This window comes from Etheostoma spectabile, chromosome 5, assembly GCF_008692095.1.
Source record: "Etheostoma spectabile isolate EspeVRDwgs_2016 chromosome 5, UIUC_Espe_1.0, whole genome shotgun sequence".
Classification (NCBI taxonomy): domain Eukaryota; kingdom Metazoa; phylum Chordata; class Actinopteri; order Perciformes; family Percidae; genus Etheostoma; species Etheostoma spectabile.
Window position 1 is genome coordinate 27,310,220 of NC_045737.1, and position 26,106 is coordinate 27,336,325.

Here is a 26,106-nt window from a genome sequence, read left to right on the forward strand (position 1 = left end):
GAGAGAGAGAGAGAGATAATAAATTGTGGACAGCAAGATTCAAGTGGCAGGAAATAGATAGAGACAGAGCTCTCTCACTGCCCTCAAGGCCCACAATTGATCACTTCCTGTGGCACGACTGACCACTGACACTTTGTCAGCTTCCTGGCAGCCCAATTGGATCCATACGCTGCTAACGTGGCCCCTGGATCACAGGTCAAACACGCACGCTGGCAAACACACCTTGTCTGAACACAGACCCACTTCATCGCTTTTGCCTCGTCTTTATCATCTGACATCCACAAGCATAGTCCACAGCAGTTTCTCGCAGTGTGCTTTATCAAACACATTCACTTGCAGCCAGACTAAAGTGGCATAGAAAGGCTCAAGCCATCGATTGGGCAATGCTGCAGGAGTAATTGCAGCAGATTGCGACCCCTGCCATGACTGTACTCAATGTCTGTGATTGCAAGCAACAAGACGATAGTGAGAGGGGAGCGAGTGTACCTGAGATAAAGAACAAACTTCCGGTAATCATGATGTTACTTTCTGTGATACACAACGTGCTCAACACGAAAACAGGGTCCCGCACAAAAAAGAAGTGAATAAAGAAAGATACGTAAAAAGAAAAATGGGCACCGATAGAGTGTGACAGTACGCACCAATGTGCTCTGCGTTCGGATTTATGTTTGTGTTATTGAAAGAGAGACAGGCAGACAAAGAGACAAGAGCATGGAGGAGGTCACCGAGTTTCAGATGAGGACTAATGCTATCATGTTGCTGCAGCACCCACACTTCCTCCTTACTGTTATCTCAGCCCTTCTCTCTCATCCCACCTTAGACTGGGCACGCCAGTTGCACCAGGCACTCCAGCTCCAGCGGATAAGGAGGGAAAGAGGGAGGCAGGAAGGACACCTGAGGGGAATCGATGCCTGAGATATCCGGGCTTTACTTACAGAGAAAGGAGGAGGGAGGAAAGGACGGGAGAGGAGAGAGAAAGGGTTCAGGGAAAGGAAAATCAATAGGCCACTAGATTTTTGTTGTTTTGATCTCTGATATGATAGATTACTTTTTTAGTTGTTTGTTTTTAGTTGAATCGAAATTCCTGCTGATATGATGTCACCCAGTCATGTGGAAAACACTGCATGCACTCTGAGCATGCCATTCAGTGTCATTCAACCTGCGGCCTAAATGAATGACATCACCACATTTTGTAGAGGAGGACATCACAAGACAGAGACAAACACAGAAACTAACATTTTCTTCTTAAAAGAAAAAAAAAGAAAAACGGAAGCTTTGGCTTTGCATATTTTCACTTCCTTTTTGAGGAAATGTCCCAGAGCCCATGCCAAAAAAACACCAGAAGAATTTGTATAGCGTTGATTTCAACCTGACATACTTCACATACTTTTACTGTTTAATGCTTACAGTTTGGCTTATAGTCTTTGCAAAGCTCTTCTGTGGTCTTCGGAGTTCAACAGATTTGACATTGATGTATAATTTGTAAAACATATACAAAATATCAATAGTTATTTTACGTTTTATAAAATAGTGTTGAAAAAAAGTTTTTATAAAATAATATGGTACAATTTCTGTTTCAGTCCAAAATAGCAAAATTATGACATTTACCCTGAATTGTTACTTGTCTACATACACACTACATGCAGTCCTTTTTGGAGAGGCACCACTCTGTGTGGCTGTCAGCGCTACCTTGCCACCTACAGGGCCCACCCTTGCCCTCCCTGCAGTAGCAGTATCATGGTGGGCACGGGGCCTGGCTCTCTCTGGGCGGCCACTTTGGGCTGCCACCCCCAGGCCCCGAAACACTTCCCCAAAGCAGGGGCAGAAGGGCCATGCCTCCCTGGCGTTGACTGGCTGCCCGGAGCTCTGGACAGTGGGCAGCAGTGTGTTAGCCCTGGCTCCCAGCCCCCCGACCACTCAGACCTTCTCCCAGCCTCGGGCACATGAAAGAGCCCCCTGTGCCATAAACTCATGGGCTGCACAGAGAGCAGACTCTCTTGCCCCAGCTAGCACACACGTACACCCACACACACCTACAAGATGCATGCACAGGTGTGTGTGTGTGTGTGTGTGTGTGTGTGTGTGTGTGTGTGTGTGTGTGTGTGTGTGTGTGTGTGTGTGTACATGCGCACAAACTGGCATAGACTTGTGACATAGCAGATTATACACTCAGGCACATACTTAGATAGTGTATTTTGTTTCTTGTTTATACAGCATAGACAAATGCATGCTTGTAAATACATGTACACATCTAAAACGCATCTATCCCTCTGTAGTCGGGCTTGGGGATCGACTAATTGGCTACAATTGGCTCTAATTAGTGTTACCTCTCCAGCCAGTAAATTCAGTGGGCTTAATTTAGGAGGACGTGTTTGTGCAAAATTGATGTGCTGTATTTTTTTTGTGGTGTGTGTGTGTGTGTGTGTGTGTGTGTGTGTGTGTGTGTGTGTGTGTGTGTGACATGTGGTTTCCAAGGGGGAAGGGACCCAGGGCCAAAGGTTAAACATGGCTCAGGTCATCAGTGACAGGAAGTAAAAACAACAGGATCTCCCAGCTCCCACAAACAACAGTCACACTAACACATACTTGGCTGGAAGAGATTAAAAAAAAAACATATTTTGTCATGTCTTTCTGCGTATGCCACTTCTTTTCTCTCTCACCATGTTAACTCCAGCTAAAATAAGGGGTCTTTTTGTTTCTACGACGAAGCATTCTTCTCTCCAATCAACAGCACTGGGGTGAGAAAATGTGCAAGTGAAATTAACAGCAGGAAAATAATGAGGCCCACAGGGTAGCTCCTCACCCCTGCACCCCTCCTCTAATTCCCTGTTTCCCACCTTCTACCATCTTCTTCTTTTACTACAGCGAGTGGCACTCCACTATGTCATTCAGCGCATGGAGACCTCACCTAAAAAGGGCTCACTAAGCTCTTTCCTTCTCTCTTCTATATTTATATTCTCTTTTGCCTTCTCAACATATGCCCTAATTTGTTTCTTGTTCACATGTTCTTCACATGATAAGTTTTGCTTTCCCACCTCACCTCACCACTTTTCCCTCACTAGAAGGTCTTCATGTTTTGTCTAGCTTCTTCTCGTTTCATTTACTTTTTCCACGATAGTGCTCATTATGTTATGTTTTTCAAAATAAAAGTCTGTTTATATATCAGGGTGTATTTCATGAATGAATGATCCTAATTCAAAAATATGATCAAATCTGATTATAAAAAAGTTTGTTGCGCATAGAGGCTGCTGACTGGCCATTAACAATGTGTCGCTTTATTTCTCTAGCTTTTAAAAAAAAAGGGAAAACCAGAGGGACTGGTTCATAATCTGCAGCTTGATTACATCTTCTCTTCACATTTCTCTTACTTTTTACTACTAAGCTAATTCTGAGCTGTGCTTGTCATAAGAAGACTTCATTTAATACAAACCAGGGTTAGTAGGGTCCGCCTGTAGCAGAAATCACTAAAACAATTAAATGTGTGGGGACATACAATCCGTTTGAAAATCAGCTTAATTCATTTGGCTCGTGTTTTTTTTGTGAAAATTGGTGGAAAGTGAAAACGTTGTGTACCATTTCAGCCTTGGTGCCATGAAAAAAGTGTATCCGCCGCAAATGAATGACAACAAAGTTATTTTTATCATTCCGGCCACTAACTTGGGCCTTGCAATGTAACATCCACTTTTTTTTTTGTTAGTGGGCATATCCTTTCCAGTTGTGGTTTTTCAGCATAAACAGGAGCATTCAGAGAAGGAGCCTAGGCAGCCATTACAGAGCTGTCCTGAAATGTAATTTAGAGTTCTGGTAAGAAGAACAATCTAAACTGGCATGCATTTCAAGACTTAAAACCAAAATCAGCATCCGCAGGTTAGCTTTTAATACTCAAAGTGGACACTTTTGATTCAGACGTTGAATGAAGAAATGTTTTGAGTCTGCTGCCTCCTGTTCCTACTGTATAATGAAGGCGCACGGAAAAAGGATGATGAGTAGGGTTTTGAGGAGAGAGAAGAGCATAGCATCTATTAGAGGTGGGACAAAGCCTCTTTTATCGTAACAGCTTCTTTGGCTGTAAGGCAGAGTTCAGGTCAAGGTCTTGGGCTCCTCTTATTCCTTTTGCATAAGCCCGTGTCTTCCTGCTTGGCCCCTGACAATGGGATAAGTGTTTGTCTCAAGACAAATCGTGCTGCTTAGTAGCTGACTGACATCTATGTGTGTTTGTGTGTGTGTATGTGTGTGTAAGTAAGTCCCCGCCCGGCCATGTTTGGTTTGCTAACCAGCAGTTTTTGGTGCCTGTCTCTCCACTACTCCTCCTCTTCCTCCTCCTCCTCCCCCAGGGAAACAGGCAGGAGGTGGGAAGCAGAAGCGAAGCCATTGTGAAGGGGAAGCCACTGGCCTCTTCCTGTTATGAGAGGAAATGCATACAAATGTGCTTCCTGTGCTCCCGCCCCCTCTCCTCTCCCTCCTCCTCCCTCCCCTCTTACTCTCTCCCCTCTCACCCATGTGGCAGAGAATCCGCCACTATCCATCTTTTTTCATTCCTCTGTCAATCCTGGGTGTTTTTTGTTTTTGTTTTTTGCTAAAGGAAATGTGACAGTTCAATTGTGCAGAGCAGAACTAATTATTTCATTTTTACGAAACAATTTGTATTGCTCATTTTCCAGTGATATAGCATTTATAATTACATTTAAGCACACATACGAAGAAAGAAAAGAAGAAACAAATAAGAAAAAATAAACAAGTCAAATGAAAATGTATGAAAGAGAGGGCTATGCTCTGAAAGGGAATGTGACGATAACACGTTTAGGTGTTTACAGGGTGTGTGTCTGAATGCATTTGTGTGTGCATGTGTCTGAATCTCTCTTGGGATGGGTTTGTGGAGGAGGATAGGGGTAAACGAATAAGGCCTGTGTCTCACTCCGAGGGTGTACACAATGCTTATGCCTATGAGTGAGTTTTTTATGTACCAAAGTAATTGAGAGTTATACTATATAATAGCAAGAATAAGTAGGTATTTGTGTATACACTATTAGTAGATATGATGGAAGTGTGGGGGTGTTTTGGTCTCTTTCACAGAGTTTAAGAGAGGATCCCATATTTTAATGGAAAAGGTTGTGCTATCTCATATATCTTATTGTTGCCACAATCATTTCCATAACTGAGTAATCTCATAAAGGTTCAGCTGTTGTTTTGATATTTGGTTAGTGTTGATAGTTGCAAGGTTTCCAACCTCAAATACTCAAGGACACTTTGAGATGTTCAGACCTAACATACCTAATGATGTTTCTACTGTAGAAGCAGAGCCAGAATGCATAGTGGTAAACATGGATTCATCTTTTTTACATAAAGAATGGGTTAGGTTGATAATGTTAGCCTGTAACCACTTGACAACAACGCACAGACTATCCATCATCCAATGATGGTTTGAAAGTTAAATGTCCATCATACCATGATATAGTTTTTACGAATAGTCTAAAAAATGTGTGTTTGTGTGTGAAGATAGGTTTACTTTAGTTGGGTTTACACTCACACACCTATGCTGGTTCCTCTTACCAGTATGCAGTTGCAGATTTGCAATAACATCATGCTCTCTGTTATTAATATAGTGTATCTAACAGCACACACTGACCAAGGAAACAAAGATTACGCCCACACTGACATACGGGTGGTTTACAACATTGTTTTTTATTACAACAAGGGCAGAGAAATTTAGTAAAAGAAAAAAATGTATTGCTTTATCCTTATGTAACTTTATCCAGAGGTTATACACCTCAAAATTATAAGTGCTTCTAATTAAATCTAGACAAGTATACATTTAAATAACATAATAACACAATGCTGCACATAGAAAAAACTTTGAATGGTCTTCCGTTCACTGTGCTTCCTACAAAAATAACTTTGTTATCATAATATTTAATTATTTCTTGGACATACAGTAGACTATAACCTTATCAGGAATGGACAACTTTCTCACTTTTTCAGTCATTAGCATTTTTCTGCTGACAAAGACATCCAGGGTCTTTCACTGTCAGATATCTGTAAAGGTTTGTAGATCAGGTGTGTGCCATTCATAGCATATGTGTGGGCACAGGAAAGGCCAGTGGTGACAACACCAGCTTGAATGTTGATGAGCTGAAAGGGTCACATGACGGCAACATGTGAAGCCATGAAGCCATGACAGAGTGACCTCATGAAAAAATTACATAGCTGAGGTATAGCACAAAGTAGCACATCCCACATGCTGTTTTGCAGCAGTATTTAGCATCAAGATTGCATGTATATGCAAGCCAACCGTCTTTTCAAATGTGTTCAAGCAAGCTTGCACTGCATACATGTCTGTATATTTATCTATTTGGTTCAGTCTATGGTATTTGTCGATGTGTGTGCATAGCGTGATATGTGAGTAATATATGTAATTTGGAGGTAGCAGGTTGTACGTGTCAGATTGAGATGTGGGGGTATGGTGCGATATTTATGGAGGGTGTTATTGTTTGGTCAGTTGAGACTTTTTCATAATCACACTCATTCTCTTCATATGGTGGTGTTAAAGTAAGTCTAAACGTGAAATGCAAGCTCAGTTTCTCATTTAAACTTTAAGGCTCTTTAAACTTTGATTGCATTCTGCTTTTCATTTTTTTAACATGTAAAAATGAGAAGCGCCAAAGTAAAACTTAAAAGAAACACTGCTGTGTCTGTTTGTGTACGTGGTTGTGCTGATGTTTGTGAGTGGTCCACTAATATGTGAACAATCCAAGCCAGCATGTGGACCTCCCCTTTGAGACTAGCAGCTCTGGACCTCTGGGACTCACACCCGGCCCACTGTGTACACCACGTGCCACCTTTTGAAACATTAATGGCCCCAGCAGAGTGTGTGATAACGGAGCTGTGTCCTGCATTTGCCCCGGTGCCCCTTGCATCAAAACACCAGGGGAAGACAACACTCTACATGTCCTGTTCCTGAATAGTATGCTTTGACCTTATGTCCTAAAGTCCTGTCATCTTATTCACTCACTCATGTACGATTTGTACTATAGCTCTGCGGCTGCGAGGCTGGCGGAACCCTTTCGTTTGTGTGTTGGATGGTACAGCTCAGAGTAGGCTGGAAATGACAATTAATCTTATTGTCACAAAATTGCCTTTTGATCTTACGGCGTTAAGAATGAGGCTTGTTTTTTCACATTACAGTATGACTGTGTAAATGTCAGCATGGTATTTAGAGCCCAAGGGAGTTTTTCCTTCTGATGTCGTCAGGGAATTAGATGCGTGTTTGTGCCGGGCTACCTGAAATTGCACACACCGGTTTGTAATGGAGTTAGAATGTGTGGTTCCGTGTCTCTGGTTTCAGCCACTGCTGTCTGACACATAGCTCGGCGTGACGAGATGACATCACTGGAAAACATTAACCGGGGGGAAGCTGGTCCAGGATAAGGCAGTTCATACAAGGTTTTACCTACTCCGATTGGAGAGGGAGACAGGGAAAAAGACAGGGTTGAAGCTGAGGGATAGTTTGATATTCAGTTTCCCTGGTACATCCTGGGCGATACGATTTCAAGAAATCCAAAACCATCTATCAATATCCATTCAACCCTATCTCCTCTTTCAGACCTCAGAGTTGTAAAGAGAAAATGTGAAGGGCAATGCATTACAGATTTATGTCGCAAATCTATTCATGCATTACCCTGATCTACCACAAAGAGAGATCCCTCCGTTAAAGGCTTTCTTCAGAAAGGTTTTTAGAGCCTTTATAATTGTATTCAGAGCATGTTTAACTGAGTGTTGGGAGGTATTTATTCTGTGTTTTTTGGCCCACTTAAGTGTCAGAGGAGAATAGACAAACATGCAGTTAATCAACAAACTGAGATCATTAGCTACCAGCTGGGCACAGTCCTGGCAGTATTTCCTCTCTGTAAAAAAAGCTTTGTCAATACAGATCTCCAATGTAAATAATACAGTCACAGAAGGAAATCAAAGAAAGCTCAATACAAAAAAAAGCAGTGTTGCTTAGAGAAGCAAGCTGGCAATTGCACATTTTCTCGTTTTCCCATATAGCCAAAAGGCTTGCACACATGGCTTGGAAAAGAAACCAGGTGCAGCTCACTGGAATTAAATCACTTTCACTGCTCTAGTTTTGATCCAAACAATAGAGGAATAGAGGCTGTTCTATTTTGACAGTGTGGGCACATGTGTCCGTGTGTTATTAAAGGTACCAGACGTGGGGCTCATACACACATGCACGCACATGCACACACACTCTACCACACACACACACACACACACCCACACACACTTACACGTATCCAGAGAAAGAGAGAGAAAAAGGCCCCATTCGAGAAGAGAATTTATGTGGTTTAAGTTGAGTGCAAGGTCATTATTTAAGCACTCACGAATAGATTCATGCACCGTCAGGGAACCCATCCGTTATTTATATCAATGGGTCGTTATTTGCTATGAGAGGTGGTTAATTGGGCAACAAAACAACTGAACAATGTGTGTTAAATTCACAGTGAGAAAATAGTTTGCCTCAGCTACTTTTCAGATTAAAACAGTTATTTGTATTTTTTGTGTAAAAGCGGGAGTTAAAGAGCGAGCAAAATCGGGTCATATGAAAGGGACAATTTAAGGTGACTTATGTTGATAAACCCCTGTGTGCTTTGATATACAAGCAATAACTGATCTTTTGATCATACAGTTATCTGTCTGAGACAGATTATTTTCAGTTCCTTAAATACGAGCACAGCTTCTTTCTTTTTTTTGTTCTTTTTTCCTGGTATAGTGGATGGACTGTTACAGTCAGGGGGTGTTGAACCATCAGCAGACTTCACTTTCCTTTAATTCAGTTTTACTGAGAATTACTCATTTTAAAGAGAAAATGTTGGTATGTCCGATTTCTATTTATTTCCTCTTTACAGAGTAAATATGTCAAGGGTGGGGGAATTTTTTTGCTATAATTAAATGATGACAAGTCAGAAATGAATACTGATTTGATTATAGGTGAGACAGATTCAGTTTAGTGACCCTGTATGTGTAAACATAATCTTTAATGCCTCACTGTGAATATTGTTTTTATCTCCTTCTTTTAGGTGACATTTACAAAGCGAAAGTTTGGCCTGATGAAGAAGGCGTATGAGCTGAGTGTGCTGTGTGACTGTGAGATTGCCCTGATCATCTTCAATAGCACCAACAAGCTGTTCCAGTATGCCAGCACAGACATGGACAAGGTCCTGCTTAAATACACCGAGTACAACGAGCCCCATGAGAGCAGGACCAACTCTGATATTGTGGAGGTAAGTTACAAGAACGCACAGATGACACAAATGCACACAGATGCACGGGAGCACACACGTATGCACAGGCACATGCACACTCATGCAAACACACAGGAACGCAGAAGCAGACAGATGGTTACAGCATTTGTGACTCATTCAGCAACCCATACTTCTTTCTTTTGGTCTTCACACCTAACATACAGTAGCGTAAGAAATAATTGCTCCCATTGTTGGTCGGTATTCGCCAAGAGCTCAGTCCAAATATTAATCACTTTAAAAAAAAAAAAAAAGTTATTTGAGGACTCACAATGTCTTATGTCTTCATTTTATAAAAAAATATGTTCATATATATTGCCTCTTTGTGTTCTGTGTCCTTTGTAAACCAAAAGTGGTAGCCTATCATTGATCTGGACCTTTCAGACTGGCCCCTGTAGTGTGCAACCACAAGTCCCTGTCCTTGCCGTCTTGTCTCCATTGATATCCGTGATAGACGAGGATGTTGATCTGACTTGCTTTGGACACATGACGCTATTGTGACTCAAGGCGTTGTTAAACAGCGCCGTCAGGCCAGCCAGTAGGCAGGTAGATAAAGCAGAAAATGACACTGGCACCCTCTAGGATCCTTAAGTTCTCAACATGAACTTGTTACGCTACATTCACACTGGAGCTCTGATGAACCCGGTGGGCCACGAACACAGACATGCATGAATTCATGCAGAGTTTATGCCTTTCTCTTGCGCACACACATTTACACTCATACCTGGCTTGCTGATTATACTGCACCTGTCCCACAATGTTGAAAAAATATTACATTTTTCAGCTGGAGGAAAATTCCACATACAGTATATTCAGTATTCTTTGTCTTCGTGTTAGATGAATTCATTAAAAGTAATATCAATTTTATATTGTCTGAAATGCAAATACAGAGGACATGTTTTTATTCCTGCAGTTCATTTTTACAGTTCATATGGTAATAAATGACAAATAATGATAAATAATAATAAATCCAACATGTATAATTTTGGCAGCTTAGAAGTCCATATGTTCCTGTTTTTATTGTAAAAGCATACTCAGTTTGTAATTCATTAGCCACCTAATGGCAGCATACTGTTAATTTGTTAGATTGACAAGTTCACAATTCATGCACAACTCTATAGTCTGCAATTCTAAGCCTGGATTTAAAAAGGACCGAAAGGAAAAGCGGGGACCCAGTGAAATGTAATGTATATACTTAGCACGCACCTATCGGAGCTGGTTGGCCAGTCTAACACAGAATCAAACAGCATGAGGCATGTTTTTATCTTTTCCTATGGGTGTTGCTGGGCTTGTCGCCCACCCACGGGTGGACAGGTCCACTGGGAACAGTCCTGCTATTCCAGATGGCACACTGCACCAGACTACAAACCTTTGGAATTTACACATTGATATAAAATGTTTTTGTCTTTGGAAGAGATATTACCTACATTTTTCCCAGCCTTTTATATAATTACCTCTTCCTTCATATCATACTTGAAGATACGAAAACAGCATTCTTAATTGTGGTTTGCTGTCATTATTGCTGTTGTTCCATCACCATTTCCGGTCGCAGTCAAATATGTATTGTGTTAATGTAGCTAATACATCAAAGTATGCAGCACTCAACATATGGCTGACCTTAATGTTGCAAACAAAGAGAATGGACTGGGTGCTTTATCATGGACAGTATTGAAAAGCACAAACAAACCTACTAGACCCAGCACAGCAGCTTTTTTTTCCACTGCAGTATGTGTTTTTTTTCCCTTCCTTTTTGTAAGTGTTAATGTGGCTGAGGCTATAACTTTGTAAGCTTAGATTCTTAAAAAAAAAAAATGAAATCAGTTTTGTCATAGTTGTAATATTATATGCTACTCTGAAACATTAAAAATCTGTAACAGTGTTTGAATCTATGTGGTGTCCCTAAAGCTTAGTTTGAGTCTTGAAAAAAATCCAAGTGAGTTGCCACAGTTTGTGCAAAGTTAATCGTATCCAAGTATATCAGAAGGGATAAAAAATAATCCTCTATGCATTATATCATTTACATTAACCCATTTAGCATCCACTCATATCCCTAGTGTGCTTGTAAGCACTGATATCCTTGATGCAGCAAGCCCTTCAGCCACTGTATAGACAGTGTATTTACCTGCTCCAGCTGAACCCATGAAGAGAGTTGTCACGTGTTTCAGCAAGTGCCTGTGACGAGAGCTCCATGCTTTGAAGCTCTCTCTTTAACTGTGTCTCCATTAGAGAGCAGAGGATGGCTAACGTGTAAACAGCCGTGTCAGGGGAAGACGCTAAAGAGCCTAGTGGGGGAGTGTGCTGTGGAGCACTACCTACACTGTGATCCCTGGAGGACTCTGAGCAACTCACAGCGGGAGAAATCGATCTGAAGAGGCCTTCAGCCTTAGCTGTAGCGTGCTAGAAGGATTGGCCACAGGGCTGACACTAGCATGTTTTAGCACGGGCGGTAGGAGGGTGTGTGGAGGAGCAAGGGGAACGGTGGGGTTGGATCTCTCCCACTGAGCATTGTGTGCCGCTGCTAGGCTACGTCACAGTTACAGGAACGTGGGTGGGTTGTTGAGTCTGGGGGCAGGCAGGAGTGAAGCATACTTCCTGTTGAGATGGCACGATGATGAGGAGGAGGTCAGGAACAAAATAAAGGGCTGGATTTAGGGGTGTAAATTAAATCTAGGTTCCCCCTGCACAGAGGAAGAATAAGGCCTTAAACATGACATTGATATGTGGCATATTTAATTTAAAATTTGCAGAAAGCTCTTGTCTTTAGAAGTATACACACTGCATGTATCTCTCTCCCTCTGTTGCTGCTGTGCCTGAAGGTGTAGTGGGAGGAGAGGCAGAGGTAGGGGAGCGGAGCTCAGAGTGTGGGCGGCTGGCATAGAGGCCTGCTACATTAGCAATAAAGCTCTATGTAATTAGCATGTCTTTGGTTGATAATTAGCGTTGTTGAGAGAGCGGCACTGAGAGCTTTGCACAGCCTCTCTAGCTACAGCATGTTTACAAGCGGCTGGAGGGCTTTTTTCTTTTCCATCTCACCCTCACTCTTTTTCTTTCCTTTTGTATCCAGTTTTTCATTGAACATACTGTAAATAATCTCTAAGACTTTTTGCATTAGGTTGAATGGAATGGATGGGTCAATGGGTGAGTATGTATGTGAAAGACTGAAATAAGGGGGTTAAAAAAGAGACAGAGAGAGAGAGAGAGAGAGAGAAGTGGTTGAGAAGGTCTTGATGACTCACTTGAAAACAGTTTCAGCTGGGAATGACACTTCCACAAATATCTGTGAAAGCAAAAGACCAAGTAACCAAAGCTAACGTTCTTCAGAGCACAAGTGGAAAATCAAATCAAGCATTGCTAAATCTAATGACTTATTATTGTCACATTCACAACACATGACACCCAGAAACCAATATTATTCCCATAAAAACAATGACAATCTGAAACAAACTAAGGACATGTTTTCATTTGTTTTTCATTTAATCGCAAACTACAGGTATTGTCACCCAGGGTACAGTGCTAGCTAAATTCGCAGATACTCCCCCCATGAGACTGTAATAAAATATGGTCTACACAGTGTTATCAGCTGTCACATAAACAAGTGGGGAGGTCCACTTAATTTATACTAATTGTTCAAAGAGACATGTAAATTCTTCTAGGCTCTTGTAGCTGATGAAAGCAAACAAAGAGGCAGATCCTCCCATCATTGGATGTCCAAGTGATCCAAATGTGTCGTCCTGGCAGGTCTACAGTGCACTCTGAGTCTGGCTCCAGATAAAACAGTCAAACACGCAGATAGATTTCCTATACTCGCTGTCTGCCAGGCCGGTTTCCTGGACATGCGAACGGCATTAGAGGAGAAATGGGAAGCCGTGTTGGGAAATGACAAGAGAATAGATCCATCTCTCCTTTTTCCTCTCCTTTATTCCTGCTTAAGGACAATCACTTTCAGCTTGCTGATATATTATGCCAGTATGGGGGTTGTTAATTGCTAAAACCCCTGAAAGAGTCCTTTCTTTCCCCTCCCAATGTTTGCAAATCAAGCCCAAACCTAAGCGGCGCAGGCTGGTTCTTGCTGTGATTGAGCGGCCCCAAATCCAACACACTTGGGCTGTGCCAAATCCCAGTTCCACAATGTGTTTGTTCTCCCCTCTGTTGAAACAAAGAACAAAGGTTTGTGAAACAACTAAAGGGTTAGCGAGTGAGCTATATCCCTTTAATGCCTGGATATACCTAAGTGAAAGGAGTCAGGGATACCATAATGTTTGTGTGTACTCTACGTGCATATACAGTATGAGCTATTGTGCTTGTGTGCACACACAGAAAAGTGTGTTTGGCCTGTAAGTGTGCTCTCGCTCTGCATGCGTGTATGCGTGTGTACATACATGGTGACAATTGGCTCAAACCCTGCAGAGCTGACGGCATTGTGATGACCTCCGCCAGCACAGCACACCGTTGGCTCAAGTATCACATGGAATGGCACATGCCTCTTAGTACTGAGCTGACCTGCTTGCCTACCTGCCAGAGGAAAGGCCATTGGCCAATCCCATTTCCAGCAGATTAACCTAATCTGAAAGTTCAGCTCACCCTGTAATCCTAAACAGCAGCAGCAGGGACCTGCCTCACCACCTATCCTTAACTCATTTCTCTCCCTTCTTTTCTCCTTTTCTCTCCCTCTGTCCTCACCTAGGAACTATTGAATGAGGGGGGAAGGGGAGGGACAGAGGGATAGATGAGTGTGAGAAGAAAAGGAGGGAGGGAAAGAGGGATGAAGGGAGGAAGGCTGGTAATTATTTCCAAAGGTCATTCTGTTAATGACTACCCGCTTGGCTAATGAGATTCAGCAAAGCTCCCTCACCATGTTTCACCCTGCGTATGTTTCACCCGTGTGCCGAGATGTGTGAGAAGCACAGGTGTGATTTCAGCCCAGTGACAGTCCACTGGAGGGAGGGGGAAGTTAGAGCGGGTGGGGGGTGGAAATGAAGAAACATTAAGCAAAAGTAAATTAAACTGGTATGTCTTGGAGATTGTAAAAAGAAAACGAGTAATGTAACTTATCCACACCAGTTCACTGTGTGTCTTGTTTCAATTGGCAAACAAAACATGATTTTCCCACACACTCTATGTACTAATTTGGCAGATTTCACTGTGATTTACCTCAAAATTCTCCTTTATTAGTTCAAACATCTTTTTCTCTGCTTTCTCATAATATGCTCGCAAGTCAACAGGACATGTGATCTCTCTCTCTGAAGTGCCAGTGTGCTCATGTTCTGCCTCGCTCTTGTGAAAATATTTTCCAGCATGTGTGCTATTCTATGTGCTTGTTTGGTTTCTAAACAGCATGGAGAAAATTAGCCTTAAGGAGTTTTCTGTGTTGATCAACCCACTGAATGGCTTCTTCTCATGGCTCTCAAATACTGTATAATTACTCTGGCTTGAATGCCTTCACTAATTTATCCTGTATGACTTTGACATGTCTCAGCATCCAAGAGAAATAAGGGAGTCATATCATATCTCCAGTCTCACAGTTGTCCACAGTAAATTTGTGTGGAGTCGTTTTGAGATTGTTAAGACAGGGTAGACTCGGTGCAACATGGGGTGGAGGTAAGGGGTTTGGTTGTCACAGAGATCACAGTGCCTTGGTGTTTGCTAGTGACGAGAGATCGGCAACACGGCTTGTTTTTTTGTTGAGGATTAAGGTCTGAAGCTGCTTTGACTGACTAAGAAAATTAAGTTTGTGACATTGGAAAGCTAACAGTATCACAGTGTGTTAAAACAAAGACTTGCCACAGCACATTTAAAAAAAAAAAATACGATGCTAGTTGGTATGTAGCAGAGATCTTCAACAGGGGGTCTTCCGAGTTACAGGGGGGCCACCAAACTTATTTTTTCGAAGAAAAGAATTTGAAACTTTCAAATATTTTAACATGAACCCAACAAATTACCAGCACATTTAAATCAGCGTATTAGGAGAGGTAGTCACTAAGGTGACCATCCACAGATACATACAGTTAATGTATTATTAACATTAAAACATGATTTATAAAATTATGCCAACAATTATTATTTTAATAGCTTATTATTCTATGCATTAAAGAGGTATGTGTAAAGTATTTAGGCAGCACTACACATTATTGTAGGGCCAGTTTAATATGCAACTTAGTTTTATATAATATATGCGTAGGATGGGGTCCCTGCTCCGTCTCTGTTTCAGTTAAGGGGTCCTTTGCTTTAAAAACGTTGAAGACCCCTAGTACATAGGGTTGAGAATTTCACGTTGAAGAGTCAAACTGTCCAGAACTTCTCACACCTCTACCGTCAGTTCATACTTTATATTCAGTGTTAACAACAATGGTAACATTTCCTCTGGAAGCTTTCACAGAGTTACAAACAAGCTTAGAGGTTGGTGGGGAAAAAAAAGCTACCATATATATGTACGGTATATGTAAAAAACATGTCTCCAGCGTTTTGGACTTTCAGATTGACAATTGTTTGTTCTAATGCATAGAAAAGGGCGGTGAGACAAAAAGCACAAGGCAAAAAGTCACTCCATTTCCTTCACATAAAACCACGTAAAAACTAGTTTGTTTGATGGTCAAAATAAAGCACCACCCCTAAAACAACTACCACTAGCATGCTCTGTTATTTGATGTACGTTTTTTTTCTAATAATTGCTTCAAAAAGTGGTAGTGGTCTAAAAATAGTGTGTGGTGAAGCTAAAAATAGTTGCCTAGTTGGCGGTCCTTGCTTGGAGAGGGTAGAAGAATAGGCATGGAATCTCTCTCTCTCTCTCTCTCTCTCTCTCTCTCTCTCACTCACTCACTCCCCTCCTTGTGTTTAAAACAGGGTGGGTGGGGGTTGTTTTTGAAACAGAGGAGTGAGTAAGCGAAGTGTCAGAGAATTCATTCAGTCTCCATCTCTTTTACTGAGGACCGACCATGAAGAGTTGCCCTCGGCGACCACATGCATAAGACCATTGATCTGAGACCATAAACATCTGATCCCTTGGATAAAGAAGTCTATTATTCAATTCACTTGTTTTTGTACACCCCCCCCCCCCACAGACACACACACACACACACACACTCTTTAACAAACAGAGGGATCCTGTCTGGTTGGTTTCGGAATTTTTTTTATTACCGAGAAAGTACATGTCTTAAAAGTTATATTATCCATTTCAATAGAATTAAGTTTTAATCAGACACTCTGTGTATGGTACCAGTGACGACCCCTAAGAGGTGTCACCCTGACACAAACAAGTTATTCTCCTCACACAGCTGAGCACTGTCTGCTCTAAGGTTTAGCCTGGCACACCAGAACACATCTGTCTGCGGCGCCAGCCTCAGACATAAAGAGAGCAAATTTACTGAGTTCCTATTTTATAGACTATATGCCTCTTCCACTTCTTAAGAGTGGCTGAGAGCAAGATGACAGATAATGTATATGATCTACAGGCTCAGCATTTTGTTCCACATCAGACGCCCGCTGCCCAGAAAAGCAGAACCTCAGACGAGAAACTAAGTAGCACTTGGATCTCTGTCAGAGGTGTTTTTTAAGGTCAATATACTGAAGCGGAAGTCTGAGGAACTCACACAACAACAAGAGGTTTTAAAAATAGACTGTTTGAAATGTGCCAATATGTGGTCCCTGTGGTGTGGAGCGGTGAAAAAGGCAGGCCACTTCTGAGGCCACGCTGCCAAAAGGCAAGGCTTTTTCCACTACACAGCCCAAAACAATTCACGCCAGCCATTAAGATGAAATGATGCCTTGTTCTTTGAAACTATTTGTGGAAAATTCAGAATAATGAAGATCTATTTTTATAGATGGCATTCCCTACCCTGCCTGGAGCTTCCCTCCTGGCCCTGGCCTCAGCCCCTCCCCTGCCACGCTTGCTGCTTTGGACAGGGTGTGGAAACTCAAGGTCCCAGTATAGAGGTCAACCGGCTGGTCATTGTTACCCAAGAACTCCCTCAGGCTCCCTTTCCCTGCTGTGGCACCACGCGATAAGAGACAGAGTGACAAAAGACGATAAGTGACGATTGGTAGGGGGACAAAGAAGGAATAGAGAGAGGCCGGAGGGGCACTTGAAGTTTTACCCCTTGCCATGCAAAGAAAACTGGAGTCATTTTACTGAGGCTTTTATACTATTATTATCTGATAATAACTTGAGTATGTAATTGAAAGCTTTATTGATAATGTCACAGTGCAGTCACAGCTGAATAATGGCATTACTGTATATACAGCAAGCATGAGAGTGTTTTCCACATACAATTTATCCTTGGCGAATTGATTTTAATGTTGAATCAGAAAAACATATAGACACATTCTCATTTCTCTCATTTGAATAGAGACAATTATGCAACTGCAGCGTAGACAGGATGAAAGAGGGGAAGGTTGAGGGTGCAGACATAAGTGCCCTCTTTATACAGTTTCACTGAGCTGGCATTGTGTCTCATAATGTCTATCTGGGTAATTATACAGTGTAGTGACTAGTGTGAATGACCACTTTGTTCCCAGGGCCGGGATGCTGCTGTAGCAAACAGTGTTGGATTCTGACATGTGCTTAGTGTTTGTCTATTCCATATGGGAAACACTGCACCATCTGGTATTGTGCTGTGTACTGGCTAGCTAAGACTGTCTGTCTGTGAGTGGGCTCTCGTCTGCAGCAGGTTTTCTTAATGGTGATTTTAGCACATGCACCATCTCATTTCCACAGTTTGGAGAAATGTGGAGGAACCTTTTTGTGCACAGTTCCCGTTCTGACTCTCTCATTTACTCTTAATACTTTTCTCTATTTTTTGCTCTACTTCTCACTCTCTTTTTCAATGTTTAGTCAGTCTAGTAATCCCTAGACAGCTAGTAATTACATACACAGTTAGCCAGTGTTATTACTGAACACACGACCACTTTGCCAGAGATGATGGATCCCAGGCGCCAGCCTTTGATTCCTGATTATAGTGCAGCAGGGCACCAGGAGTAAGGGGCTTCAAAGCCACCAAAATCACTGAAAAGTCATTGATGCATTTTTTTTTTCAAACGTCGCCTCAACCAGTGCATTGGGATGCACAGATGATGACTGAAAAAAAACAGGCAGGGACAGGCTGTGATTTGGCGGTCCCATTCCTCAGATTGGTAACCTACAAAATCAACCATCCCCCCCCCCCAAATGCTCACACAAATACACACACTCACACACACCATGTAGCCATCATCCATGGGCATGCCCCTCGACATGGTCCTGGCATGTTCAAACCACGCTTCATGAAACTGTGGCCTTCTTGCCTTTGGTCTGCCATCTGCTTTCAATAAGCTAAGCCAGCCTGATCCCTCTGATGTTCCCTCCACTCTGAAACGCGGACAGAAAGAAAGAGTGAGCGAGAGAGACAGAGAGAGTGAGGGGGAGAGACCAAAACGAAAGCAAGTAAGAGTGAGCCAGACAGACAGAAAAAGAAATAGAAATAAGGAGAATGAGAGCACATCTCAAACCCAGCTCTGCCGGCAGCAAGGCCACCCTGCGTGTGCTTATTGTGCAGTGGTGCTGGGGGGTCTTAATCAACCACGGGTCCACTTCATGACCACCCCCATCTTGTTATTTGTGATGGGAAGGGACAACGTTTTTCCCCACTGCCTCACCCCTGCTGACACAGAGTCACATTGGTCTTTACCAATCTGTTCTGATGAAATTGAGTTTATCAATTTTTATAAGGGGGAGCTCCCTATTGTCACAAATGGTTCCTCTTTTGGTCACCTTTGTGACCTTTTTCACCAACAGTCATGATCTACATCTTGCAACACATCTTCATATCTAAACGACATTAAAGGAACTTTTTTTCAAAGACTCCCAAAACAACATATTCAACCGTTTTATTGTTGCCGGTTTAGTCATGTGAGTGTATTCATGTGACCATTTTATTTAACATATGGGGCACGATTTTAGTTTTAAACACTTGTTAAACACAAGTTTTAAACACTAGTTAAATTTAGGCAACAAAAATACTTTCAGAAATTGGCTTAAAAAGATTTGCGTACAGTATGTCGCGGCTTCACAGACTAAGGTAAAAATTAATAATTTAAAAATGACAGTTAACTTTTGTTTGAAACCCAGTCTCCTGAGTGAAAGTCCTGTTTGTTTGATCCAATCCCGCCTCCTTAAACATATAACTCGTTGCTCTTATACTTTGTCACCGCTTTTCCTCGTTTGCTCTCGTGATAATTATTCCAGCCACGAGAGGTTGATGCCTAACAAGTAACTCAATTGTCGGTCATCATGAGCTCCTTGCATGATTGACCCATATGGTTTTCTGGGTGAGGATGGGCTAAAATCTTAAAGACCAGTCAAAGAAGATGTACTTTATGTTTTTTTTAAGGTTAAACCTGCCATATTTTATTCAGACTTTGGGACATTTTGCGCTTAAAAAATAAACATTCAATTCTTGCCGCCCCTAGCTATTTGGGAGCTCTTTTAAATTCCAGCTGTTTACTTTTAGGTCATAAACGAGTTACTGAAAAGACTTTAGTGCACACTGTCGGTGCACCCTGTTGTCACACTCAACCTACACTCTTTATGAAGGCAGGTCTGTATAATTTGCATACTGTCATGTCTTCAAGGAGTGTCTCTGATAGTCCGGGTAAATCAATCTGTTCTCTACCAAATGTTAACATTGTGACAAACAGTGGCTGAGACCCTGCCAGGCAAAGCTGTTTATTCCAGTAAAATTGTTCTTATATTTTAACAGCACAGCAAACATGATTAACCATAAGTGGCACAGTTATGATGCTTTTATATTGTGCTCGTCTGTCAGTGACTTGTTCTTCATCGCCTGCTGAAATATACTGAAAAACCATAAACTGTTGAATTTATTGGAGGAAACCCTTTGTGCTTTGGTATAACACTATTTTCTTTCATAAGTCTTGGTTTTGCTTACAATAGTATGTGTATTACGGAGACCATACAGTGTTGGCAAAGATATAAAAGACCTATTATAAACTGGCTGTTTTTGTAGAGGGTTTTTCACTAATGCTGTCAGCCATTGGGTTAAAGACATTGAGAAACATTCACTGGCCTGGCTGTCGCCAACAGCAATAAACACAATATTGAATGTGTCGTACCCTTCAGCCACTGCCAAGATAACTGCAGAAGGGAATGGTCAGCAATGAGGCTCCATCAACTAGCCTGAGTATATCACAAATAAAGATGTATCATCAAGCCAACAATGTTTTGACTTAGCTTGTGTTGAGACATGGTAGTATTGCAGAAAATGAGGGGTAGAAGACAGAGGTAGGGAGACAAAGACAGACTGAGCAGCAGACTGAGACAGAAAGATGGAGGCAGAAAGATGGATAGAGGGATAGAGAGGGTGAGCAGGGTGGCAGAATGCCGAGCAGACGGATCCTGGTATGGTAGGAGCTCTGGGCAGGCGTCAGCTGTCCCTAGCAGACCCCCTGGGGCCACCCAGAATTCACACCCAAATACCCTCCACAGTTCCTTTCTCAAGAGCTACATGAAGTTATTACCCACACCCTAAACTATGAAATGAGTACACGGCTGGACCTTTTCCTGCAATTAAAACATCAGAGAACTAAAATCTTTGACAGATGTACTAACACCAAGCAATATAACTTATGATTCAGTTCCCTTGTATATCACGCCTGCTTCACTTAGCCTCTGATTATTTCAATGTAGCCCAGGTTGCCTTACTTGTCTTGCTCACCCTAGCCCACTAGCCCATCTAAGCTACATTTTAGCACAGCCCAGTCTAGGCCAGCCTAGCTGAGGGTGCAGAACTAAAGGGTCCAGATGAGACAGGTGTCTAAATATGTAGGACGCTGTGTCTATGCTGCTGTGCCTGCTTCACGCAGGCCCTGTGACAAGTCGAGTCATGAGGGAGCATCATGAAGAAGGAGTTTAATTAGGAGCAAGCCTCCAAAGGGGCCACAGAGAAAGACGCAGAGCCGAGCGAGCACACAGCTTTTGTGCAGTCTTTCCTCTCTGTAATACGTTTTCTCCTTTCTCTTCTTCATCACATTTTCTCTACTCCCTCTCTGTAACATGTCCGGTGACTACTCATATTGTAGTAGCTTGTAGTTTTGTAGCTTTTTTCTCTTTCTCTTCCCTTCCCTTTCTCCATCAACCTTTCTCTCTTATGAATTGGTTTCTCATGTCAGAGTATGCCCACATGTTAAACTGTAGCAGGATTACAGGACATTGTGTTTTTTTATTTATTTTTTTATTTCAAAATTAACTGACTGTCTGATATGTACAACAAAAAGAAATTAAATGGTTAAATAATTAACAATGGAAAAATAGTTTTGTATACAGAGGCAATATAATTGCTAACTTAAATATAGCTGTTTGAAATGTTTTCATTTTTTGCTAGCAGTCATTTTGTAAGAATCTAATAATGAGCATTTCTTTATAAAAACTGAAAATCCAAGTTACTTGTGAAATTGAATAATTTTAAACTGAGAATGATAATTTGGGTGAATATTTTGTGAATTCTTGGCACAAGTGAACTGCACCAAAGTGTTTTTCTTTAATCTTCATCCAATTAGCGTATTCCCCAAAGACTCTATTTCCATGCCAGCTCTTCATACTCCTGTGTCTTTCAATATAAGTATAGCGGCTTCTTTTCAAATGATGATTGTTCTCTCCCTTATTTTGAAATGTATGTCTTTGAAGAGTCTTATATAGTGATGATGTCACTGAGTAAGCGACTCAAAGCCTTGTTTGGAGCAGTTGATGACTGTGGCACAGTGCCATGAAACACATAACAAATCCAGGGCACATATTAAGCAATGAGCTATTCGAGAAGGGGAAAATATATAGGATGATGAGTGTAGGGCATTAGGGTCGTGAGGTTGAGAGCTCAAGAGTGAGATGCCCTTCTATGGCTCTACAAGCACCCCAAAGGATCTGATTGGTTGTCGGGTTGTGTGTCAGCCTTTGGCAACAGGTGTGATGTCTTTAAACAGGTGGGAATAACTGGGATGAGTGGCATACCACCCTTGTACCGCACCCTCAATGTGCTGAGCCCTGGTGGAAAGCTAAGCCTGGGCCACATGCTTTAAAGTCATATAACACTCATACCCTGGCACCCTGCACCCAATCAACACCCGGCGCAACCACTGCCCAACCCCCCCGTGCTAGACCACCAGCTCAGTTGCCCCATATGGGTGTCACCTTTACCCCAGCACTTGTTCTCCTCTTCCAGCAATGCACCACTGCTATTCTTCCTAGAATGGAATTGAATCTCTCATGCACTGTGTGCTGGCGGCGGTAGGTGGTGGAAATCTGTGCAAGTAGGAAGAAAAGTTGTTTTTCTTGCAAGCATTCTCATATGAACAGAAAAAGGCCAGTGGTTCAGCTCTTGTCAGTTCGATATGATGCATCGCCGAGGCCAAAATGAAACTACACAAAAGAAATAGCAAAAGTTTTACATCTCACGCCTTTGCCAAAAAAGACAGCATGCTAAACCTCTGCAACCCCTTTGTTCTTTTGACTCATCCACCTCTGATAGAGCAGGAGTGCTTGATTCACTGTGGGTCTGTTAGAAGTCAGATCTCCTGCACCGCCTTGTTGGTGTGATTTCCTGAAGACTGTCAAAGATGTGAGAGACGCTTTCAAATTCAGAATTCCAGATTTCCACTCTGGGGGCCAAGTGGGGATTCAGAGAGAGAAGAGGAGAGCCAGCAAATGTTGACACGCTTACAGTAGCTGCCTCGCCACGAGACGCCTCAGGAATCAAACAGTTATCACACAAACAAAAGAAGCCCTCTAAGTTCACTAAAACCACACTCAAAACAGGCTTTTGTTGTGCTGACATGAGAGATGACTGGATTGTTATTTGTTTTCTAAGCAGGCAGATCGCTCCTTGTCACTTCTGTTGCTGGTTGTGATGGAGTAGCTAGCACTCGTATCTCTCCGTTAGTGACTGACGGAGACAAAAAAACGAGAGGAAGAAGTTCACTGAGATTAACTTATCTTAGCATCTATCTTCTTCCTTGCTCCTGCTCAGTCTTTCTTTCTTTTTTCTTGACGCTAACACCCACTCTCACACACCCACACATGCACACACAAACACAGACTCTTTTCCCTCCCACACACACACACACACACACACACACACACACACACACACACACACACACACACACACACACACACACACACTCGCACTAGTAGATACATACACACATGCCAACATATACACAGAGACACACACACACACACACACACTTGATCAGCATCAAATACAGGGTGTGCTAAAGTAAATTTAATTACGTATGTCTGATATGGAGCTTCAGATGAAAGTAGGAGAGCGCAGTGTGAAGAGATGACTGCATAGACAGGAGCAGGCCCGTGATATTCCTCCTGTAGACTAATCTCCCTTTATTAAAGCCAGGAGGAGAGAGGAAAGGGGGTGGGGGAAGAGAGTGAAAGCGGGATGGGGAGGAGTGGGGGGGTGCCTTTGATGAGATCTCTAACTGTCAGCTACTGTACTTTTCTTCTCTTCCGCTCTGTCTTTGTCTCTCACTTTACGAGGCAAATGAACACAGCACCTATCGGTACATGCCTACTTGCTCAAGCAAACATACCCTCGTGCTATCACACACAGTAATGTGCTCTGAAACTTATCCTTGTTGTTATGGTTGTCAACAATATCTAAAAAAGGACAGACGTAGCTCTCTCTCTCTATTTCTCGCTCCCTCTCATACTCTCTTTGTCTGTGTCTCTCATCCACTCGGAGGGAGTGGTGAGCGAGTGGAGAGGGTGCTTCTCTGCCTGCTGTTTTCTGGCCACTCTAATGGGGGCAGGTGGCCATCAGGTGGCCAAAACAGAAACTGCCACATTTAATAGCACAAATACCAAAGTTATGGATTCAAGCAACTATATTTTTATTTTTGAATTTCATGACGTACTGATGATTGTGGTTATAAAATGTATTTTACTTTTATGACTTTTTCCCTTTCCTGTGTAATTATGAGGTTTCAGAGTCCCATGATTTGTCATTTGGTCAAGAGTTTGATCACTTGTTACGTCTTGTTATTGAATGTGATTAAATCCTTTGTGCCATCTTGACTGTCTAGCTGCATGTTTTTACTTTTTATGTTCACAAAGCAGCCAGTGTACCCTTGTGTCACCCCGTGTTGATAGAGGTTAGAGACTGCCAAACATGAGTCATTTCTTTTCTAGAACCATTTCTTAGAACGTGAACAAATTTTGTCAGTACTTTGCAAAATCTATTCATTTGAAATAAATCAAGATATACTTCTGTTAAAGAAATCCCTAAATGGTTTCCCAAACTTCCTCTAATTGGTCTTTTGTCGTGATTCATTCTAAAGGGTACCTTCTCACAGGACATCACCATTGTCCCTCTGTGGGTCACTGTTCCCTAACCCAAAGCCCTTCAACTATGTTGTGCAACTACTCTGTTTACAGACATTGAGAAAGAAGGGCCTAAACGGCTGTGACAGCCCAGACCCTGATGCAGACGACTCGGTCGGCCACAGCCCCGAGTCCGAGGACAAGTACAGGAAAATAAACGAGGACATTGATCTGATGATCAGCAGACAGAGACTGTGTGTAAGTACCTCTTGTTAAACCCTGAACCTTTCTCTCATCTTTCTTTCCTCTCTTTCCCTTCTTCCCCCCCTATGCTTTCTGTCGCTTCGTCCTCGTCTCCTCGTTTTTGTCATCATCTGTCCCTACCACCCATCTCTCCGTCCCTTCATCTGTGTCTGCCTCCGTCCGTCTCTGTGGTTGTGTGGGACCTGGCAGGCATTAAGCAAGAAGGAGAACAAAGGCGGCGAAAGTCCGGAACTCGAGTCGACTCTCATCCTCACCCCAAGCACTGAGGAGAAATACAAACAGATTAACGAGGAGTTTGATCACATGATTAAAACTCATAAGATACCTGTAAGTACCGGGTTGACGCTACGCAGCATCCTCAGCAGGCTAACAAAATGCTGACTGGCCAGTAACTGTTGAGCTAACCCAGCTAACCACCATTGTTTGCCACTAGACTAAATAGACAAAGTGAGAGTGAAAGTAAGACTAGAGTGAAATTATATTGTATACTCACAGAGGAAGAAATGACAGTTCTTTGATTTTGCTTGATTACTGTTGAGGAACGGTCCTCTAATTTGACGTAACTGTAACCATAATTAGCAGGCATTTTTACAATAGTAATTGCAGACTTTCTCTCCTGACAAATTTTAACCTTACTGGGTTCCCTCCTTGAACCCGTTACCCATAATGCCTTGCCGGGCTCCTGGGGAGGTGTGGTCTGCATGTGCTTTTCCTTTTCTTGCACCAAAACACAGTGCTCAGTCACCCGCAACAACAAGGACAGGCACTGTGGCAATGAAACAGCAGTAGACATTTAAAATCTATTAAGCATATCTCCGTACCTCACAAAACTATTTTTCCTCCTTACTGAAATGAATTGTAGGCATTGTAGCTTTCAGTAGCCTAACTGATTATTTGTTAACAGATGTGTCAAGACATGTGAGCTGCTTGTATTATATTGTGTTAATTTTACAAACAAATGTAATCTATAGCCAGCTGCCAAAAACCACAAAATAAAGGCTGCTCTCTATGTAAACTGAGCCTGTCTTTCATTCAGAAAGCAGCATATTGGAATTGTTAGTTCTCTAGTCTTACAGAGAAAGAGATAATTCCATGGTAGATCATTTAGAGAAGAACAGTAGTGTCTAAGCCGCGTGGAGCAGGGGGAGATGTGGTTAGAAGCAAGGCAGGGTTTGGTGAGCTGGGATGGCGTGGCGGTGGAGGGTGGGTTCTGGGATTGGAGCT

The 26,106-nt window shown here is 42.3% G+C and overlaps 1 protein-coding gene across 11 annotated transcripts in view; it reads left to right on the forward strand.

The window, feature by feature from the left end:
• The window catches only part of mef2cb (myocyte enhancer factor 2cb), a 73,611-nt gene that overhangs the window by 32,785 nt on the left and 14,720 nt on the right, over positions 1 to 26,106 (forward strand). For 6 of the 11 annotated variants that reach the window (XM_032517152.1, XM_032517158.1, XM_032517155.1 and 3 more), the window contains 2 exons: positions 9,078 to 9,281; positions 24,733 to 24,876. In XM_032517152.1, coding sequence (XP_032373043.1) covers positions 9,078 to 9,281; positions 24,733 to 24,876 — 348 coding nt within the window. Of the gene's footprint in view, positions 1 to 9,077; positions 9,282 to 24,732; positions 24,877 to 25,071; positions 25,210 to 26,106 lie in introns of all 11 variants that reach the window. The other 5 variants (XM_032517156.1, XM_032517157.1, XM_032517159.1 and 2 more) reach the window with 2 other exon arrangements.